General features: G+C 41.7%; 2 protein-coding genes across 4 annotated transcripts in view; both read left to right on the top strand.

Moving 5' to 3' along the window:
* Nucleotides 1–3356, top strand: part of phldb2b (pleckstrin homology-like domain, family B, member 2b) — a 32416-nt gene extending 29060 nt beyond the window's left edge. Inside the window, exons 19-23 of the mRNA XM_068581282.1 lie at nt 1025–1115; nt 1307–1453; nt 1863–2082; nt 2329–2414; nt 2584–3356. Coding sequence (XP_068437383.1) covers nt 1025–1115; nt 1307–1453; nt 1863–2082; nt 2329–2414; nt 2584–2724 — 685 coding nt within the window. The 3' untranslated portion in view covers nt 2725–3356. The remainder of the gene's footprint in view (nt 1–1024; nt 1116–1306; nt 1454–1862; nt 2083–2328; nt 2415–2583) is intronic.
* Nucleotides 3357–6755: 3399 nt separating this feature from the next.
* Nucleotides 6756–20676, top strand: tlcd4a (TLC domain containing 4a). 3 transcript variants are annotated; one of them, XM_068581284.1, is made up of 7 exons: nt 6756–7143; nt 9733–9902; nt 10992–11081; nt 12471–12529; nt 12793–12887; nt 17415–17488; nt 17682–20676. In XM_068581284.1, the coding sequence occupies exons 2-7, from the start codon at nt 9748–9750 to the stop codon at nt 17998–18000; spliced, it is 792 nt and encodes a 263-aa protein (XP_068437385.1). In that variant the 5' UTR covers nt 6756–7143; nt 9733–9747; the 3' UTR covers nt 18001–20676. The 3 variants fall into 3 exon arrangements, with proteins under 3 accessions (XP_068437385.1, XP_068437386.1, XP_068437384.1); XM_068581285.1 differs by lacking the exon at nt 6756–7143 and adding an exon at nt 8085–8108; XM_068581283.1 differs by lacking the exon at nt 6756–7143 and adding an exon at nt 9333–9426.
* Nucleotides 20677–22082: the final 1406 nt, after the last annotated feature.

The raw sequence follows: 22082 nt of genomic DNA on the forward strand, positions 1-22082 counted from the left end.
CAAGTGTTTAAAATGACCAACACGTTTTTAATGGGATTTGAAACAACAAGATAATAACATTCAGAGAAGCAGTAAGTACACCTCATAGACAAAGGTATAATATACATATAGTGCATGTGTGTTTCCTTAAGAACCACATTCCCATATTAATTACAAAAAGGTAAATCTATTTATGCTCATCATTGCCTGCCATTATGAATGAATATGTAATGTTTGCAAGGTCTTGTTTAATTATGGATTGAATTTTTTTTGTGTTTTATGTATGTGAATTATTGAGCTCATTTGGGAATGACAATAGCTTTGTAAATTTCCCCCACGTTTGGATTTAATCAGACCACACTGCAGTGTCTCTGCAGCCCACTAGGTGGAGCCCTCAGGCCCACCAGTGGGCCTCAGCACAGTGCTACAGCTGCTCGATAGTGTTTCTCAGAGCTCAAAGTGGCTGAAGAGAAGATGGAATCTGGCAGGCGCTTCTTTCTCGTCCTATCTGTCAGAGGATGAGGACTTTTGGGGTTTGCCAACTATTTTTTATGCCACTAACACTCCTGGGGAGTTTATTCTTAGCTCTACATTGTGGGTGTCTTACCAAGCAGGAAGGAAAAACAATAGTTTTGTACAATAGTTCTCAATCTGGTGATTACCACCAAGGCATTAATGTTTCCTAAGAAGATAAATACACACCAGATCTGTCCCGAGGTATTTCATGTTTTAAACTGCCTCTGTTTTTTAAGATCTTGTGCAGGTACTTCATTATTTGGCCCCATTGATTTATAGCTAGCTAATGTGATGACCTGTTTAAAGGGCCCCTATGTGGGCCGGACAGGCAGCTTGACCTGATGGCTCTGTTTTCTGCACGTTGTAATCAATAAGAAACATTTTAGATTGGTTATTATTATTAACTTGGAAGCTGCTCAGTTTCATTGCATTGTGTCTTTTTGGTTCTGCCACATCACAGTTGTGATTGTTTTCCTATGACTGTTTGTGAAGAATATTGATGTTTGCTGTATGTGCTTGTTTGCTGCAGTGCCAGCACTTCAAATATGGCCAAGCTAGAGGAGATGGAGCGTCTGCTGAGAGAAGCCCAGCAGGAGAAGAGCCGCCTACTCGAATACAAGGTTACTATGAGATACAATCCTCCTTTTCTTTTCACCGTTTTACACTTTGTTTTTAGTACAGGCCATGTGTATGTCTATAAGCATACATGTTGTACCTTTATTTGGCTTTGTGCTAAATCCCCAAATAGTGACGGTACTTTAACAAGAAAATTCTTCAGCATTTATTCACCACAATTTCCATTATTCCTCAGGAGCAAGAGATGGAGGTGCGGAAGCAGGCTCTGGATGAGGAGAGGAAGAGGAGGGAGGACCTGGAGAAAAGGCTTCAGGAGGAGACCAGCAGACGGCAGAAACTCATCGACCGGGAGGTGAAACTGAGAGAAAAACAGAGGGCACAGGTAGGAAGAAGAAACTACACACCAGATGTTTGTTCATTTGTCGTTGGACAATGTTTCTCAATATGCGATTGTTCTTTGGTGCAGCATATTGTTTAATCACCTATAGAGCCACATCTCAAACTGTAGTATTGCAACCAGGGAAGCGAACAGAGCTTTCTCTCAACAGTTAAAAAAGATTTGTCATGCTGTAATTATACACAAACGATCCTTTTGAATTTGCTGACAGAGCTCCATCCATCATCTTTTTTTTTTCATTTCGCCTGGCAGCAGTAAAAAGAATATTGTACTTTAATCTACCCCACATATTATACACTTCTGCATGATTGGCATGAACACAAACGAAGCTATAAATACACCTGAACCGATTCCTGCACCTTTTCAATGAACCCGTTCACTTTTTTCTCCCCAGTCCCGGCCGCTGACGCGGTACCTGCCGGTGCGAAAGGACGATTTTGACCTGCGAGCTCACATTGAGTCGGCGGGCCACAGCCCAGACACGTGCTTCCACTTATCCATTTCTGAAAAGACGTGCCGGGGCTACTTGATCAAAATGGGAGGCAAAATCAAAACATGGAAGAAGCGCTGGTTCGTCTTTGACCGCAACCGACGCACGCTTTCCTACTACTCAGGTACTGTGGCTCAGAAGAGGCACACAAAGACCAGCTCATAACAGATGTGTACAGAGCATCCACACACATAGAGGCTCACACACACACGCATGCACACACAAACATGCACGTGTTTTACAGATATATTGAAATATATTCCATATTTTGTATGTCCCTATATTTTACATGCATTTGAAAAATAGACCTTTTCTGAATGAATAGAAGTGGACATGTTGCAATACATTTACACACATTTGTGTCCTGCAGATAAGCATGAAGCCAAGCTGAAAGGAGTCATCTACTTCCAAGCTATTGAAGAAGTGTATTACGATCACTTGAAGAATGCACATAAGGTAAAAGCAATGAATACAATTTACTTCTGTCCTGAAAAGTATGATTTTGGTATCTTCTAATTGATTTGTAAAACATATTTGTGTCTCTGTTTCCCTCTATCTCACCCTTCATCATCCCTCACCTCCCATCTCGCTCCCTCACTTTTCCTCCCTCTGTCCTCTCCCACAGAGCCCAAATCCTTCCCTGACCTTCAGCGTAAAGACTCATGACAGAGTCTACTACATGGTCGCTCCCTCTCCTGAGGCCATGAGGATCTGGATGGATGTGATCGTCACGGGCGCTGAGGGTTACACCCAGTTCATGGTGTAGTGAAGGAGCAGGATGTGCCAATGGGCTACGACTCTGTGGCTTTTTAAGACTCCGTTTTCTTTTGTTCCTTGGACAGACCTTATTCTCATCTTTTGTTGAAGAATGAACACAGTTTCTGTCGCACTCCTGTGAAATTGTAGGCAGATGCAAGATAATAATTTGAACGCTTTCATGCAATCGTGTCCCATCCCAGAGACGTGATGAAGTTCAGGAGTTCTAAAATGTGCTGTGGTGCACCGCGGTGCCTTGGAGGGAGTTCAGGCGTAAAGGGTAAACACGTTAAAATATATATTTTATATGAGCTTTTTACAACCCAGTTTCTTCAGAGAAGAGTGGACTGTGACTCAGCAGCTTCTTGTTTAGCTAATATGAAGCTTTTTACAAAGGATTTTTTTTCATGAGGAGATACTATTGGAAAAAGTGATGCTGAGTCAGCCAGTCAATACATAACAGGAGATGAGTTAGGAAACACTAAGTGCCTTACAAAGCCTAAACTATTTCAACATGCCATGAAATAACTTGTGGTCTATTTTGAGAATGGGTTTGATACATTTTAGACAGTTTCAATTGTGTTTTAATCATTTTAGACAATTTCCTGTGTACAAAAATATCCCACATTTATTTTGTAAATGTAGATGAGGAAATTTATTTATATATATATATATATATAAATATATATATATATATATATATATATATATATATATATATATATTTGGATTTTCTCCATCTGATTTGATCTATCATTACTGTGGCATTCTCAGGTCTTAACTGTGTGCGTGGACGTGCATGCATCACATGATAACGTGTGAGTTTACACACATGCGTGCTTAGAAGTGCCTGTTTTTTTTTGCGTGCATACTCTCTGTACATTTCTATTTACTGTGAGCTTCTAATAAAGCTCCAAGGTGCTATTCTTACACGTGTATCACACATATAATCCACACCATGACATAAAAGATTTCAGTTGGAGTGTAATTATGAACTCAACGTGGTGATTGTTTTTTTTTTAAAATATATATATGGATTGCTATGCCGGTTTTACCATAGTGTCACCACCGGCTCAGAAGTCAAGCTCCATATTGAAACATTTCTAGTGTAAGTCATTGGTTAAATAAGCATGAAGAATTGTGATATTTGTACATTTTGTCTCTAGGTTGTAGTTGGTTGACGATAATAAGGACACGATCTGTTAACTCGGAACTTAAAAAAATAATTGTGGCTTTAAAAGTAAATCATATTTTGTACGAGTATTTTTACATGCAATATTATCTATATTTTAATGAGCTGCATCTATAAACAATGCCGAACTGCCTCTGGTGAGGAAACTATACTGAGTGGTTTTGTGAGTTAGGCGCCCCTGTAGATGTCGGGCAGAAAGAATCCGCGGTACGCACATCTAAGAGGCGCTTGGTCATCCAAACAGAGGAATCGTCGTGCTGCTTTGCTCCACTCGCTTTCATCACATTGCTCTTATTACCACTAATCCAATATTTCAGTGAAACTGACTATTCCACATTGATCACCAAAGCTGCTTTTACATTTCACAGTATACTCCATATACGTCTGGATGATTCAGTCCGCTGATGGATGCATCTATCGTCTGGCCTCTTGGCATAGCTTTTTGTTTAATTGACCAAAGTACTCGTGTATGTGGTATAATGTATATGTGGTTACTCTGCTTTGACTTCTCTTTGTTCAGTACAATAAGATCAAAATGATAAATGTTTTTTACATGACGAGCTCGTGGTTGTTTTACACTTAAGGAACTGTTACAGTGGAAGCTTCAATGAGCTGTTTTATTGTTTTTATAACTATTTTGTATGTTGATCCTACTGTATTTATATGTTACCAATGCATGTTTCTTAATTTTTTATTTCCATATGAATAATAAAAACTATATATTTTACCTTTTTTAATGATTTTTAAGAAGTTAATTTCTAAGCATACTTTGTGCTACTACAATGCCACTAGTTGCAGGGATGAAAGTATAGCTTAGGCAACATTAGGTTGCCAACAGCAGCAATATATTACATGTTACTGATGGAAATGACATGGGAGAGACAACAGAGGAGAGGTGATTGTCAAATATGTAATTTACTCATATTGTTCAGCTTCAATAACCAAATTCAAAGAAATGGTTGATGAATAAATTAGCTGTGTAATGTATTTTCTACTTGCATTCCTTTTGATTGAATGTATCGTTATGTGCCATCTTGAATCCATAATGTTTCTGTTTAAAACGTCAGAAATGGAGCCATAGAGGTGTTTTTGATTTTCAGGGTGAACTGTCCTTCAAATGTGCAACATCTGTTCAACACCAGGACGAGTCTGTCAACTCTCTTGGGTAACTACAACTATACTACTATAGTCAACAGAGTATGTTATAAATGTGTATGTTTTAACTACTGTATCCTGTTCAAAATGGTTTAAACAATGCAGCCATTGGGCTTATTCACCTCATTGGTTCAAACTTATGGCATGCGATTGGTTAAGAGTCACACAGGGGCGGAGTCTCTCTCTCTGGTGTAGGTTTTGAAGATGGCTCTATAACACTCCTGTCTTCCAGTACCTGAAGTCCTCACTCCGCCCCTCCTGTGTGAACATACAGTGACCTTCTTATGCATACAATTACATATCCTTCATAGTAATATCCCTAATTAAATATCACATTCCTCTCTTATATTTTAATGTACACATTAACATTTACTTTATACATATACAAGCACAATTTTTACAACCCAAACTATGACAATTCTACAAAACCCAACAAGCTGCATTGCTTCAATGCAATGCATGGATACAGTCGCACATCAGCAACAGAATGAAAAAGGCACTCTGTTCAAATAAGTATTAATCCTTCCTGGATTGGACGGACTCATATTCTGGCTGGTATATCCCATTATCCCAGCATCCGCAATACAATTCTGCAGTGTAGTCTTAGATTGGAAACGTTTGGCCAAGTGAAGCCGAGAGGAAGCTCAGCAAATTGTCCACATCCACCGCTGAGTTGATCAGGATGTCCTGGGAAAGTAAAATGTGTGGGTCTCTAAGACGCTGCTTCAGATCAATAGATGGCCCACACCAAGCCACCAGTCTTTGGTAAACTGAACTCTGTCTGTGATTTCTCCAAAGGTCAGGATGTTGCCCTTGACTGCGATTGGTTCGTCCATTTGAGTTGTTGCATAGAGAGGAACTGTCAGGAAGCGACATCGTCCTGGAGTTCTGAGCAAAGACGCACAATTGATATGGAGTCTGGATTTGGCCCTGAAATGTGCTCATCGCAGCTGAAAGACCTGAGAAACGCACTGTTACAAACCACCAACACCGCGTGAGCCGTCTTTGTACAAAGCCCGGCAGATTCCTTTTGGTCACCGTTTAATTATATTCACCCTCACGTTCGCTTGGATGAGTTAATGTTTTCCAGCAGCAGTGAGGAAAAGGATATGAGGGTGATGGTATGAGGTACTTCTTTTACAGCGGGGTTCTTTTACAGCAAAAACAACCCCACTTCTGGTGAATTCCTAGTAATTGCAACTTTCACATTGCCTGCTTTTCATGGCTCTGATGATTGTGACTGAGGCCTTCCTCCATGCTGTAAATACACTGGCCTTGCTCATTCGATCTCGAGGAGATATCATTTGAAACTGCTGCCACCAGTCATTCAATCTGCCGTGTCCTCTGGTGATGTCTGCGGGTGGACTGAGGCTGACACCAGAGAAGGGTCATGGCAGGGCACCACATCAGGGGCTTCACTAGACCCTGGGAGTTGAAACTGTTGATTCGGTTTCACTAGTTCTCTCACACGTGGGCAAGTTATTATAGGAGTGTTTGTGACACAAAAGATTAAGTGGGGTCAAAGAGGAAGGGTCTGGGATTTGAGGGGCCTTCTCTGCAGCAATACTAAGACCGGTGGGGGGGCCTGTGGCTGCAGTTCCCTGTAAACATACTGGGTTGTCTTGTTTGATTTACCCCGGATCAGTTCAACAAGCTCGGGGCTATAAATAGACGCAGCGAGTGTTCTTGGGCAGACCACAGCGGTAGAGCGCATGGTAGTGTGTCTTTAAGAATTCCGCTGTAACTTGAGAGCAACATCCTCCATCCTTCACTACAATCGAGCGTCGAGCTGCGCGATCCGGCCACCTCTCTGCAAGTATGCACGTTTCGCGTCGGATGGGATTCTCGGTAAACACCGCAGAGCTGTCACACACACGGAGCTCCAGCGCCGCCGCGCCCCCTGCGAGCTGTTAGCGTGCGCGCGGAGTGGGAGGCGGGCTCGTGTTGTTTATCACCCAAAGAAAAAATGGCTCGACATGGCTGTGGCTTCGACTCAAAGTACGCGGCTTCGCGAACGACCCTGGACGCCGTAAGCAGTTGAGAGAGCCGAGAGAGCGAGATCCTCTTCATGAACGTCACAAGGTAGGCCCGTGTCATATTCTCACTCTTTACATCATCGGTGGCGGGTGACCGGACGCGCCAACGGCCCGGGGTTGTTTTTCCTCAACACATTTCTACAGCGGCAGCTGGGCAAACAACGCGTCGCGAGTTGGCCTTGGAGCGTGCCGTCGTGCGCCTTTGGGCTTTTCGAAAGACCCCCAGAATACCACCGTGGTGCACGCTATGGGTGGTCACATGTTCGCCTCCGGGGCAGATCGATTGTGTCCGAGCATCTCTGAAATGCAACGTGAGGCACATAGCGAAGTTATTTTCGGTGGGGAGGCTATCGTTTCCTCTTTAAATAATAATGAGAAAAAAAAACAACGTCTTACGCAAGCGCATTTTAACTGTACGTTCATTAAAGGACACGTCAAGCGCGCGGGCAACCGCGTTTCAAGTAAAACCGGTTTCAGCCCTCTGAAATTAAAGTAAATGCCAGTTCCCAAGAACATGCCACCCTCCATCTTAATGGTTAACAATAATACATTAGAGGTCTGTCTGGATAACACAAACAAGTCGTTACCTCCTCTTTGTTATAGCCAAAAACATTTATGTAAGCGCGTCTGCGTTGTGCCTCATGTCCTACATTGGAGGTTATGGTTTCTGCCCCCGTGTATTTATTTTCCTTATCACCACTGGTTTATCTTGAATCAAGAGCAATACAAACTAATTCCCTATTTATTGGATTTCAAAAAGACAGTCGACAAATATACCTAGAGGTCAAAAGGCAGCTTTTTTAAGCTGGCAGTGGTGCTTTTTTTTATTGTTTCTTCTTTTTGTTTGTTTACTTAAATTGACCTTTGTAAAAATGTTCCCTTGGCAACAGGGTCCGGCGTGGGAACTTTGCAGAACACAAACATGTGTGTCCATAAAATAATCCCTTTCTGCACTTTGTTAGAATGGCTCAAGACGCCCCACAGGCAAAAGTCACAGAACGGACTCTAAAAGTAAGCCTCTAATAGCAAAAGTCTTTCTTCCTCGCAGCATGCTACATTCAAGTACCTGTGCTCACTTCTCCCAAATACATATCACAGGCAGGCTGAAGTGGACTCTGTGGTGGAAGTGGACTCAGTTTAAATCACGGGTGATTTTTTTTTTTTCCCTTGGCCAAAGTGATCCAGCGAGGGACCCTGTTTGTCCTTCTTCTCTTTGTGGGTAAAGAAAGAACGAAGGCCCAGAGCTCTGGGGACAGAGATGTGTGTGTGTGTGTGTTTTTAAGTGCATCTGCGGTGAGACATACTCTGTTGTGCAAATATGTTTCTAAAGTTTACTGACCTGGCATCTCTTGGAAAAGTCAGTACATAATATGTAAATAGCCCCAGGCAACACTCATGAAACAGTCCAGCGGACTGGACTCCCGGTGGCTGCCGTGGACCTCGGTCACTGACATACATTTTCTGGCATCGAGCCAGTGTGCATGCAGAGCCGCTGTTTTTGGATCTCTGTTGCCTTATAGAGAACTCACTTCTGGTCCAAATATAGGTATGTTGGAATACATTTTTTTGTATGGGGGGAGGATTGAGGGGAGTGGCTTTCGTTCTACTACACATCATCCCACTTTAAGGCCTGGATTTTGATTTTGACTTCAACTATGTATCGATGTGACATGGATTTTATTGAACCCTCCAAAGCGGATCTCCCTTCATGCCATGTAGCCACGTTCCACTCACATTTTCCAACACATGGCTGACCTGTTTCCATTTAGGATGCTCTGACGCTGAGCAACGCGGAGACACCGGCCCTCACTTAACCCACGGGAAAACAGAGAAAGTAGAGCTGTGAGATACTTCCTTTAATGTTGCCGTTGTCGTGGGGATTTCTACTCATGTGGTCGACATCAGAAGTTCTGTTGATGTGTATGGGTGTCATGGTATCTGCCATGACACTTTTTGTTCAAATCAATCCAGCCATAATGTGAATTTTTAAATCTCAGTCAAACTGGACCAATAATAATAATAATGTTTATTTTTATAGCACTTTTTTTTACAGACAAAGGTCACAAAGTCCTGAACAGGAAAAATAAATAAATAAGAGTGTAAAAACCAGATTGACAATTACAGTGTCAAACATTTCAACGGTTAAGAGAGCACAGTAGAAAGAACACATGAAAAGATAGAGCAATGACAGGTCCAGGTCTATTTATGGATGCCGCTGCATTACGTACAGCGTAGCTGTGATTTATTGTGTGAAACAGTACATGTTTCTGACATAGTTTTCAGTTTTTTTTGGCTGCCTTTTTCATACGCAAACAAAGCAAAGTCCATGGTGGGTAACCCTCCTATTACATTGATCCATTTAATGTTTAACATCTCTGAATAAATGATCGAGGTCTGTGTGTGGTTTTAGAAGCTGTGTGTGTGTGTGTGTGTGTGTGTGTGTGTGTGTGTGTGTGTGTGTGTGTGTGTGTGTGTGTGTGTGTGTGTGTGTGTACTGAAACCAAAATAACGTTTTGGCTTTCAGGATGTAAAGAAGCTGTTGGAGCGAACGTGTCTTTGATCGCTGGTGAATCCACTGAGCACGGCTAACACTCCTTCATCTGTTTTTCCTTCTTTCCCCTTCATCCTCCCACAGTCAGGTTGGGTGGCCATGGACCCATTCAACCAGCTCATTCTCGCCATCTCGGTGACCAGTTTCTTCACCTTCCAGTGGCTCTTCCACAAAGTCAGCCCCTGGACGTCCACGCGCATCAGCCCCGGCTTCCTCCGCCTCAGTGACAAGCAGAAGGTGGAATGGAACTCAAGGTGACGCGACACACACACACACACACACACACACACAAACACACACACACACTCTCACTCACACTTATGATCACGATGGGTCCAAAAAATGTACACACACACGCTGCGTGCCCGAGGGTTGGAGGATTTGTTTCAGTCAACCCACGCATTTTCTGTGACACTAGCATCTGACTCACTAGTGGCATCGTATTTTGCAATGTTTGCGCCACATGCCGCTGAATCCAAGGTGCCGGCAGCATGAGGGAAACTCATCGGAGCGGTGCTTCGAGTGTCTAGTTCAGCCATTCTTCCTCTGTGCAGTTTAACCTCATCATTCCTAACATTCGACATGGGCCGTTGCGTTTTGACAGTCAAAATGCTTCAAGGACTCCGCATTCAGACCAATGAACAGTTTGATCTGACCGACTGCATCTGTTGTTGTTTTGCTTGTTTTATCTGTTAACTTGTGACGGGAACATTGCAGATACTAGTGAGAACAAATAGATTGGAGGGTGTGGAGTGTCTTGAGTCAGACAGATCTTTGACCACTATGAATGCAGTAAACGCGATATATTAAGTTTCATTACTACCGAGAGCACTCGTGAAATTGAAAAGGGTCACATGGTTTATGAGCGTGAGCAAATGAAAATGAAGGATTAGTGGAGCTGGATCCAGACTATGGGGATCCTTTCTGAGGGCCCGTGACTTCACAGATTTAGTAGGAACCGAGTCTCAGGCAGCGCGGCTGCCATTGCGTCTCACCGTCTCACTGACTGACTGAGAACTGGCAGACCGTCTCACTGCCCCCAACGACTGACTGGGACTGTGCGCGCCGCTCTGCCTGACCCTTTAGCAGTGTTTAATCTCTTTAGTCTAATCGGTTTGAATATGTACGCAGCCGTGACAGGCGATCAGTTGATTTCCTGTGAGGACAAAAAAAAAACCCCGACACACTGTAGTCCAAACCACAGCAGCTGCATGGGAGGGAAAAAGAAGATAGATGCTCGATATTCCTCTGGCAAGCTTATTGAGGACACAATCTACTGTGCCCATACTGTTACCGTCAGACGGGAGAAGATCTTGATGGCGTGTTTTTGGTTTTCGTTTCAGGACGGTGTCAACGTTCCACGCGCTGTTGGTGGGAATCTTCTGTCTGTACATCTTGTTCTTCGATGACCCTGTCAATGAAGACCCGGTCTGGTGAGAGTTTGGCTGTGAATAACACGTTTTTAACCGTTACTTTCCATTCCTGTTTTTTTTTTTTTGCCATCATTTTAGTCATACGGTGTGCTGTGTAAGTTTAATTTTTTCAGCAGATGGCCAGATTGTCCAGTTGTAGCTTAGCTAGCAGCCGTAGCCACAGCAGGTCAGTCAAGCTTTGGACGTGTTCACGTGTTGAAGCGGGTTCTCTGCAGGGCAATCTAGGTATGCGAAGGGTTCGGAGCTCGGTTTTCTCTTTCCGAAAACACAAAAGTGTAAGCTAAAGCTGTGAGTTTGAACTGCTTTAACGAAAGATTTAAACATCAGCATGTCCGGCTAATTAGCTGACCATGTGCAGTAGTGACAAAGTGCTGCTTCAAAGATCAAGAGGTAAAGTTAGCGTATAGCTGACCTCATTGTTATGTGTATTTCCGGTGTTTTGTTATTAAAAAAAAGCCTCTGTTACAAACCGTCACGTCCACTATGTCGGGGCCGAGACTCGCCTGTATCAGAGTCGAGGATAACATCAGCACTCCGAGACCCGGAGCCGGGCTCGACTCCTGTTTGTTCCCTGAAGCGCACTGTTTTATGGAGATGAACACGATAGCCTGAATGTAAATGTGTTGTGTGACAAATTACATTTTTATTACATTTGTAGATGTAATAAAAAAGCAATAGTTCATACACGGAGCCGTCAAGTTCATGGTTCAGATCTTTTTATATAGTTCTCGTTTGACAACAAGATTTCCGGAAATAATATAAAGTCAACAGGAGACCGTGTTCCCAGCCAGGTAAAACCTGCGAGTGAAAAAGCTGTTACTGTGTGACATCAAACACCCTCAAAGATAACTATTAATTTCAAGCAGTAAAGTATGACCGGCATAGCAACAGTAACCAAAGGGGCAGAGCCTAAGAAATGACGTCCAGCTCTGCCTGATGGGACGGGGAAATTCCCAGCAAGTTGTATACTCGTTCAGGTGCCGTGTACCTCATTTTCATACTAGATACCACCACTGAGAGTGTTCACCAATGCTGCGGTTCAAAAGTTTTGAGTCAAAGGTTATATTGGTGCTTTGTTCTTTCTTTCACTCGTAGCTATTTTAACAGATATAAAATCATTCAGGATGATTTAATAGTAGTAGTATTTCATAGTTTTGGCCTCAAGAGAAGAATATTTTATTACAAAATAACATATATATATATATATATTTATATATTTGTTTTAATTACTCTCTACATCCTAAAAGCATGAACTACAAATCGTGGTCTTCTCTGCCACCTGACTAACAATCAGGCTTTAGTTGCCGCAGATTCTGAATGTCTGGACGGCAGTGAGTGTACATGTGTACGTGTAAGCTCTGTAACACCAAATGTGTTTCTGTTTAATAGGGGGGACCCTACATTGGTGAAGACTAATGTTGGCATCACAACAGGCTACCTCATATCTGGTAAGAGAAACGTCCACTTTACCCGGGTAATGGTGGTGAAAAAGAGACCAAAAGAAGCTGCACGTACTTTGTAATAAGATGTGAAAACGTCATGCTCCGAGGACTCACTTCACAGCTGTGGGTCAGAAATATAATGGACAATTTTCAAACAAATTATTTCAATTATCTTCAGTATGGTCTTGATTAATCGTACGTCCTTTAAATGTTTTGATTCCACCCATGACTCCTTCTCTCTGTCTTTCTCCTGTGCTTTTGTTTTCCAGACTTGCTGCTGATATTTTACTATTGGAAGGCGATAGGCGACAAATTTTTTGTAGTTCACCATCTGGCAGCATTGTATGCTTACTACTATGTACTGGTGAGTGCCCTATTGTCCAATAGCAGAACGTGCAGGCAAGATGGGAAGGAGACAACCAAGGGTGAACAGCTGTGTCCTGTCAAGCTGGGCCTTTTACCTTATTTAGTGACTGACTCCATGCAGCTCATGTAGTTTGGTCGGACATTAACAAGTACAGTAAGTGTGACAATGTGTACGATCACATTCGAGAAGGAAACCCTACGGATGTTTGAAGTCCTCTGGCTTCATCGCTTTCAGTGAAATAAAGGGCTGGAGGTTGGTGAGTTACAGTATCTACAGAAGGAGTCACTGTTGCCCTGCACAGGTTTGGCGGTTCCGAGAATGTGCAAAGTGTGAAGCGGTTGTACCCTTTAACCCGCCTGGAGATGGCACGTTTTAATCATGCGAGGATTGCAGGAATGACACAAGTGTGGGTGTCAGCTTCGTTTGACATTTCACTCGGGTTTTGTGATGGTTGAAGCTCCACTGCAAAAACAATCTTTTCAAAAGAACAATGACGGTTGCCTCTCGTAATCTTGCGAGGGCTTTCTTTGTATCATTCTCTATCGTTACATCTCATCGGAGGGATTGGTCATTGCTTCACCACCCGTATGCAGTTGGCTCTAATCTAGATATGGAGACAGGTTTAGTGTACTCGGCATTTACGGGCATTGCTGTTCACTCTTGGTTCAATCTGAAACCCTCTAGGTCGCCAGGATCTGTTGATACTATTATGGAAATGAATGACTATGGTATTTTTTGCATGGAATGCTCAATGGTGGTACTGGCTGATGACCCCCTCCCATCCCCTCACCTTGCCCTTACAAATCCTGTGCTTTCTGTTTGTTTTACCCCCCTCCCCTCTTTTAATGTTGTATGAATCTGACACGAGTCGAGCTTAGCTGAATGCTAAACTGTAAACAACCGTGTGCATGCTTGAAGTTCTTAGGCAATCTACACAGGCAGGGCTCCTTATCTTGTCACTGTGCATGCCAGCAAACAGTTTTTAACTTCCTTATAACTTCCCTGCCTATCTACATTACCTGCCGCCTGTCTGTATTTGTGCCAGCTCTGCCTCTTCTTTCTCTTCCTTACACTCGTCCTGAGATTCCCCGGTGAGGGACAAACTGACAAAGCCACTCAAATAATGTCATCCACTTGACCCCACGATGATAGTACATCACCACATAGCATGAATGTATTCTATCAGGTGTACTTTGAGTTTTACAGAATTACTGGTGTTAATGGGGTTAATAGTTTCCTTTCATACCCATTTTATTTTAGTAAAGCAAACTTTTCTTTATGGATAAAAATGCAAAAGTACACTCGGTGTGCATTGCTTCGCTTGAGTATACTTCAACTATTCTTGGCTTTAACCTTTTTTTTTACGTTGCCAAAAAGCAGTAAAACAGTCTGGACATGCTTAGTGTAAACCTTCAGTTAAGATTTACCTTTGACCCCTAACTACATTACAGTCATTGGCTGGATTTACAGATTTGATTTTATTCTTTAATTTGTGACAGATAACATATTAGCAACCAAGTTTTTAATTTTTTTTTGTCTGTTTTCATTGCACTGAGAATGAGGAATATCACTTTTCCACATTTCTGCATCCAAATAACAAGAAGATTAAAGCGGTGTTACATCGTTGCAATAGAAATATGATTCATAACCGGCTGTAAATCCAGCCTTTCATTTGGGGAAACAGAGCCAGCCCCCCCTGAATATAAAACAAGTAGGTAAATGAAACGAAGTAGGCCATACTGTTACTGGACACTCATGACTGTTTCCTCAGACTGGATCTCAACTTTATGTGGGATAACAGAAAAACACCATATGAGTCATAATATTGTAGCCATATTAAATTTGCGGTAAAACTCCAATAAAAGTGCTTAACTCTTGATGTCATTTTCATTTTATTTAGTTCTGTATTTAGTCAAATGTGTCGTATGTTGTCAAAGTCTTCATAGTTAATGTGTTGGGTGTGTTTATGTGGAAGTTTTAATGTCAAATAGACAATACATTATATAATAAACTTACTCAAATATGAATCTTAAACCCTGAGGCACACAGCCAAATTAAGGCCCAATTGAATTTACTTTATTAAAAAACAAACTTCAGATCAGCTTAATGTCATGAGCTTGTTGGTACGTTTCGATTATTGCTCAATCGGTCACTAACAGTGTTCAAGTAATGGTATGATTTTGCAAAAGCGTCATCTGTATTTTTTGTGTGTGTTTTAGCAGTCAGGAAAAGCTTAACCAAAAAGATAATGTATTAACTGCTGTTAGATGCATGCTTTCTTCTCAGTGTCGTACATGTTGCTTCTTATTTGCTTCCCATTGTGGTCGCATCTTTTTTTTCTTCTAAAATATCTGTCTGTCTGTCTTTCTGTGTCTGTGTCCTTCGCTGACTTTAACATAAATGGCCCCTCTTCAAACCCTACATGCAAAATCTGCCAACATCAAGTCGGACTGTCTCATCCCGTTCATGCAAAAACTACCAAAAGGGTTGCGTGTCATTTAAAACACCCTGAGCAGGTCTTGGTCTAGATTGGGACTTTCCTATTCCTGTCTTGTCTGCTACTATTGCTGTTGTGTTGCACTGAGCAGATATGATGCCCAGTCACAGTATGGACTTACCAGTTCCTAGAGGTACGAGTATTCTCATGCAAGGTGGAAAGTTCAAATCATACGGTAGAAAAGCTGCAATGCAGATTACCCTGTTTGTGTCACATAGTAAGTATGATTTAATGACCAGCTTTTATTTCAGCCCGGACGGTAAGTCTACTTCTACATGCTGTGAAAGCTTGGCCACGAGCCAAATAACCTCGCAATAATGCGCTTCATGGGAAATTAAATGCTGTGATTTCTATCATAATTCTGAGTTTCATTTGTCAGGAGTTGGACACAAAATTTGATGTCAGAAAATTTGCTCCTCAAATTAAGATGTAGACCACAGCAGTGTTATTCAGTCTTTCAGTCGGTACACAAATGTATCTGGCTAATGGCCCAATTTGAATACCATTCTAATCCTGGGTGCTTGATCTTCAAATTTAACTGCGCAAAGTAGGCCGGGTCAACACTGTTCAAGATGGGGAGTCCTGAAAGCATCTTGTTTGTCGGATCATCTTCATTTTATTTAGCAGCAGATGAAAATCGTTCAATTGTAACGTACATATAACGTACATTAAGCGTATCTTGTTTTAGGATCCCTCAAGTAGCTTCTGTCCAGGTCAGAAACTACGGTCAGTCGCTTTGTAATATTTCAGCCGTGGTTGGCTTCATCAGGAATAGTTTGGAGCGCTCATAATCCAGTTTTGAGTTCAGGTGCAAAACCTGCTGAAGATGATCTCAAACAACATGCACTTCAAGCCCTGATCTCCTAAACAACGACATGTTTGGCAGTTAAACGTATCGCTCTTACTCTGCATGGCTTCTGGTTGCTCCTTTAAACATAGTGGCTGGCTGTATGTATGGTTGTACATCGTATGTATCAAATGCTGTGTGGATATCTGCTTACTACCTTCTCAATGTGGAGCTGTTACTCAGATGAACTGCAGTGTGGTCTTCAGGGTGTTTTATTGCTCTATGGATGAAAAGACATTACATGTGAGTTGGCAGTAGTTTGCGTTTAGTAAGGATGCATTAATGATTATTACCTCAATAAAATCAAAAGCTTCACTTTTCAGCCATTGTTGTAAGTTGACTTTGGCTTTTTTTTAAAGGGTAAATGTTAAAGATGTTATTTTAGACAGCTCATATCAGGCAAACTATTGTATTGTCTCTCTAAAAGAGCACAGATGGCTCTGATTGGAAATATACTGATTGGAAATCCACATGCAAGGTGTTGGACTTTCCCTTTAACTGTTCAAGTTTCCAAGGGAATGACTTGTTTTGATTTCAAAATCTAAAGATCACTTTCCATTAAATTTGCTAAATATTCGTGGTCAGTGGTCATTATAAGTATTCATCCTTAAATTGCTCTCCGAAGAGGACGAACCATGACCATTTATCGAAAATGGTGCCAACAGATCTGATACTCGGACAGTGCTCAGCACATTCATGCTCCCTAATGAACCCTTTTCATTTCAAGAGCAATGTGTCGACATGCCCTCACTGTGAACAACTGACTTGGATCACAATGTGTTCCAGTTGATCTGTTATTTGGCTCCTTGTATAGTATGGACTAGTTTCTGCTCACAATAGATGAGGAACATTAATCATTAGGAAGTCAAATTAAAGACCAGTCTCATTTGAGCTCAAGCCTAATTGTGTGCCCTGAAGGGGAAGGCTCTTTTCTTAGATCTGCCAAATAGGTCTATATTTGGGAGGACGTTATCTAATTTTAGACTTGAGATCCCCGCACAATGGACGTCTTGCCATATGAAACATCATACAGTTATGTCTGACAAGTCCTTGGTCACTCTGAGGAGCAGGCGGTACATCAGCCTCATGCCTGCTGATCTAAATGACTCGCTGTTCTTCTTTCACTGTTTTTGTCCCTTTCATGTTTCGTTGTCTTCCTGTTCTCACCTTGTTCTTGCAGGGCGAAGGAATGTTGCCTTATTTTGCTAACTTCCGTCTGCTTGCTGAGTTTTCTACACCATGTGTGAACCAGCGGTAGGTAGCCGTTTACTCATGACCTGGGCTTTGGGTCTTAAAATTCAGGTTCGGAGCTGTGTCTGGAGATTATGTTTCAGAAGTTGTGTGAATTGTTGGATTCTTGGATGTTCTCTTTGTGTTCAGATTAGATGCATTGAAGATGTACATATCGTATGAGACACTGTTTTCTCAACCATGTGTTATGTTTCAGCTGGTTCTTTGAGGTACTAGGTTATCCCAAGTCCTCCCGGCCCAACATGGCGAATGGCGTCGGCATGGCAGTGGTCTTTTTCATGGTCCGCATCGCCGTCATGCCAGTGTACTACATTCGCATGTATGCGGTCTACGGCACCGAGGCTTTCTACCTGGTGCCCTGGGGTGGCCGTGTGGCTTGGATCGGCTCCAGTATCTGCTTGGACGTCATGAACATCATGTGGATGCACAAGATTGCCCGCGGCTGCTACAGGGTGCTGCGTTCGGCACGCCAGAGCAAAGCCCGCCCCTCTCAGGAGAACGGGAAGACGGATTAGAGGGGAACGGGGAGGCGGTGGCGGGAAAGCCACAACAGAGACACAATGAAGTCACTTCGGCGCATTGGGAGAGCAGCAGCTCGGACACTTACCCCGTCCTGCACCTGGGGGGAGAGTGACGTCAGGACCGAATGTAATGAGGGAAATGGAGTCACTGAGATGTACCGATGGAGCGTTGAACTGGCCAACCCAAAGCCATGAAATGGCCTGTCCGCAATACTGAGTGCAGGGCCAAGGATTTTTCACTTAACACTACACAACAGAGTCCTGGGACGATGGACTGTTCGCCCAACCCCAAATTTTCAAGAAGTTTACCATTCTTCACATATTTCAAGCTCAACGAAAGATCCCGGAATTACACAGTTTATCTGACATTTGAATGGTGTAATTTATATAATGTAGGGTCGAAAGGGCCCCGGTACAGTGTATGTCGTCTATTTCTTTTGTCTCGCTGGAGTCGAGGCGAATGAGATTTCGAACATGCAAACAATTAAAGATGGTGTTTTTACTGAAAAGGACGCTGTTGTACAGAATACCCTCTAAATGCTTTGAAGGGAACCCAAATGTCAGCGCGATGTTTGTACGCTGCCGCAAAGCAATGCAACAACATTCGCGGTTTTTAATAACGTTGAGGCGTTTTTTAATGACATGTGTATATACAATCGGAAATTCCACAGAATGGGGGAAAAATAATGCAACACCGCATTGACAAAGATAAGTTGTGGACACGGTTGTGTGGGAGCCGTCGTTCATGTCCGATTGTGCAACACATGTTGAGGGGTGAAACAGACCTGGAGAGCCGATTAGACAAACCCAACAAAAACAATATTAAACTCAAGAGTGCAGACAAAGAGCAGCTGCTTCGAAGGGCTTGTGTACGCTCAGAGGCTTGGAGGGAAATCTGACACTCCTTTAGTTATTCCAGCAACAGGTGTTGACCTTAAGTTTAGATAACATTGACACTTCCTATTTTTGATATCTTTTCAGGCACAAGCTGTTCACATCTACCCTTCACCCCTGGGCAACGTTTGCCAACAAGCTGCATGCTGCAATGTGCGTTTACCATGAAATCATTTGACATTTTACTCTGAGATTTTTAAGTTGGATGTAAAAAAAAATTAAAAAAATTAAAATCAAGGAGAATAATCTGTGTTTCAAATTGTAAAGAAGCACTTTTACTTTGTGTCAAAAACTATTTCTGCAGTCGTTTTAGGACATTGTGACAGAAAAAGCTTCTGCCACATGTTACACACAACCTCCAGTCTAATGTGCACTTCCATATTTATTCATAGGCTTGATGCAAGCATTTCTTTTTTTCTCGATGGACAGGAATGTATGGAAACGTAGTGAAGATTGACGTTGTAATCATCGTATAACTAAGAAATCTCCACAAAAGGGTTTTAAGAACCTGTCATGTGTTTAATTTAAAGGTTGCAATTCATCAATGATTTATGAATTTACTTGAATTTTCATTGTAAATGTTTTCTTTATATGAGCTGAACATCAAAAGCTATCGTCAAATGTTTGGTGAAAACAGAAACAGGGACTGCGAGTTTTCAAAAATACGCCTTGCTATGTTCAGCATTTGATCTTGTTGCCTTTTTTTTTTCAAACAACTCATAATTGCACATTGAATACTTTGGTACATCGCCCCAAAAAAAGAGATATGTTCCACGTCTGCCTGTTTAATGTGATTGTTTGGCCTTTTGTTTGAAATGTTAACCCGAGAAGTGGCTGATTGTTTTGGTGCTTTTTGTTTTGTTAGGGTTTTAAAAGTTTCATTTGTGCCAGTGCTTAAGCCATTAATACTCCAAAATGCATCTTTTTTTTCTTCTTTACTTTCATATGTACTCAAACAGTGCCAACCTGCAGTCATGATTTGATGGTTCAGACCAATGCTGTGCACATACCCATCTCTCGTCACAGGAGGATGAGGCTCAGTGTAGTTTGGCACGGAAAAACAGTGCGAATGACACGCCGTGTGCTTGGAACGGGATGGACTCGAGTGGATCATCACGATCTTTAAAAAAGACTCGGGATGTGTTAACATTTCACTAGAAACCATGCAAGCTGTGTGTGTGTGTGTGTGTGTGTGTGGTTGTCTTCTTCATGCACCCTCTATAACTGCATGTGGTATTGCATGGGGATTGCACTGTAAACACAATAGTGTATTTGTTTGCAAGACAAATTTAGTTCTTTTCTGTTTTTTCCTAGTACATGTACATAATGTTTACTGAAACGTTATTCATGTACTGCGCCACATAATGTAATCCACAGATGATGGTTATGATGATGATGATGGGGTGAGAACCGTAAAGCAGATATTTAGTATAATATCCAGCACAGAAATAATCAGAAAAGGAATACTTGAATACTGAACGCAGAGTTAATAACAGTCTGGGTAGTGCAAATAAACCTGAATCCTATGAGCGTCTTGCATTATATGCGTACCATTGTCTTTAATTTATTAATCCAAGAGAAGCAGACATAAAACAAAGCAGAAGCTCTGGTAATAGAGAGCATGGTGCTGCTGGTGTTGGTGTTTCTGTTTTGAATGTTGTATGGGGAGAGATGTGAGTAGGAGGAGTGTTAAGTGACATTCTATGAATGTATCGGAGAAGAGAAAATATATTTGTCATTTACATTTTCATGTGTTCTTTACAATAAATACCAAATTAACGAATGTGGTCTGTATCATTTGGGTTCAGCCGCTCACAACACGATTAATATCTAATGTCTCAGTTACAGATTTCATTCATTAGTGGTACATCCTATATTCCCATATTTGAAGAAATCGTTGTCTTATTTTTGCCCTCGAGATACTATTTGTCCTGAAAATATTTGATGTCAGTGAATTTTACTTCATGGCGGACTTTTTTTTCCGGGCAGATACTGAAGTTCCTCGTTTGATACAATATCTTAGTCATATTTGATGGCAGCTTAGCGACCCCACACCCATTGACATCAGAGACAATGAGCAACGTCTTTACATGGCACAGACGTTGTTACGTGTTTTCACAATCTGGTTTAATTTGACAAAATGCCCACAAAAGTTATATCACAGAAAATTGTTCCGGATGTCAGAGCTCTCGGCAAATGCATGCATGCTTGACTAAACACTGTAACATCTGTATACCCTGCTGGTAAAAGAAGGGCAAACTTGACAAACAGTGCCACACAAATCCCATATTACTACGTTGTGTATTTGACGTAAGTAAAGGTGCTTTTGAATTGTCTCACATCCCAGCTGTTCACATTCGCTGGTCACACATATGTGAGTAAGTGTTTAAAAATCTGAAAAACACTCAGAGTAACAATTTTTCAGATCATAATTTGCCAATATATATATATATATATATATATATATATATATATATATATATATATATATATATATATATATATATAACCAACAAAGAACATGTTTTACCAATCACCACTCAATGATACGTGACCTCAGCATGTAATGTCTCACACAGGCCACTAGAGAGCGACGCTTCCATGTAATTCAATTCCCTGGCCTTGTCTGCCTGCACGCACTGTAACCTGCAGTGGGGCTGTTGTTTTATTGTCATCGTCAATGAGAAGGATAAAACAAATTCACTGCACTACCAATGTGCCATCAACATGTGTCTTCCCTTCTGCGGTTCACTTGAACTTCAGACTGAGCGGAGAAAGGCATCCCTTCTCTTTTAGTCTTGACCAAACACCAGAGGTTCATCGCAACCAATCAAATAAAGATGTACACTAAAGTTGAATGCAACCTCAGGTTCATTGAAGACACAGTCCACTAGTGTGTGAATAACGATACTACCTTGCCATGAGATACATAACTTGTGTGTTTGTTGTGTACACTAGCAAACCATAAAAAGTACATGTAGTTCTTAGTGCTGCTCTTAATCTGTTTAGTGCCCATTTTATTACCTTGCAACAAATAATATTCGTGTGAGTCATATTGTGGCATTCTAAATAATTTAATGATTACAAAATAGCAACTTGTTTTTAATCTGATTGTGTTACGTTAACATGTATGTAAACGTTTATTTAAACAGTCATCCGAACAGGGAAACAGCTGTATTGTG

The sequence above is a fragment of the Clinocottus analis genome, unplaced genomic scaffold (assembly GCF_023055335.1).
Source record: "Clinocottus analis isolate CAN_PGR_092001 unplaced genomic scaffold, fCliAna1.0.p SCAF_18, whole genome shotgun sequence".
Lineage (NCBI taxonomy): Eukaryota > Metazoa > Chordata > Actinopteri > Perciformes > Cottidae > Clinocottus > Clinocottus analis.

What these genes read in the sequence shown, in the direction of transcription:
- tlcd4a (XM_068581283.1), top strand. An exon ending in GTCAATGAAGACCCGGTCTG is followed by an intron (nt 11,082 to 12,470) that starts GTGAGAGTTTGG and finishes TCTGTTTAATAG; the next exon opens with GGGGGACCCTACATTGGTGA. An exon ending in ACACCATGTGTGAACCAGCG is followed by an intron (nt 17,489 to 17,681) that starts GTAGGTAGCCGT and finishes GTTATGTTTCAG; the next exon opens with CTGGTTCTTTGAGGTACTAG.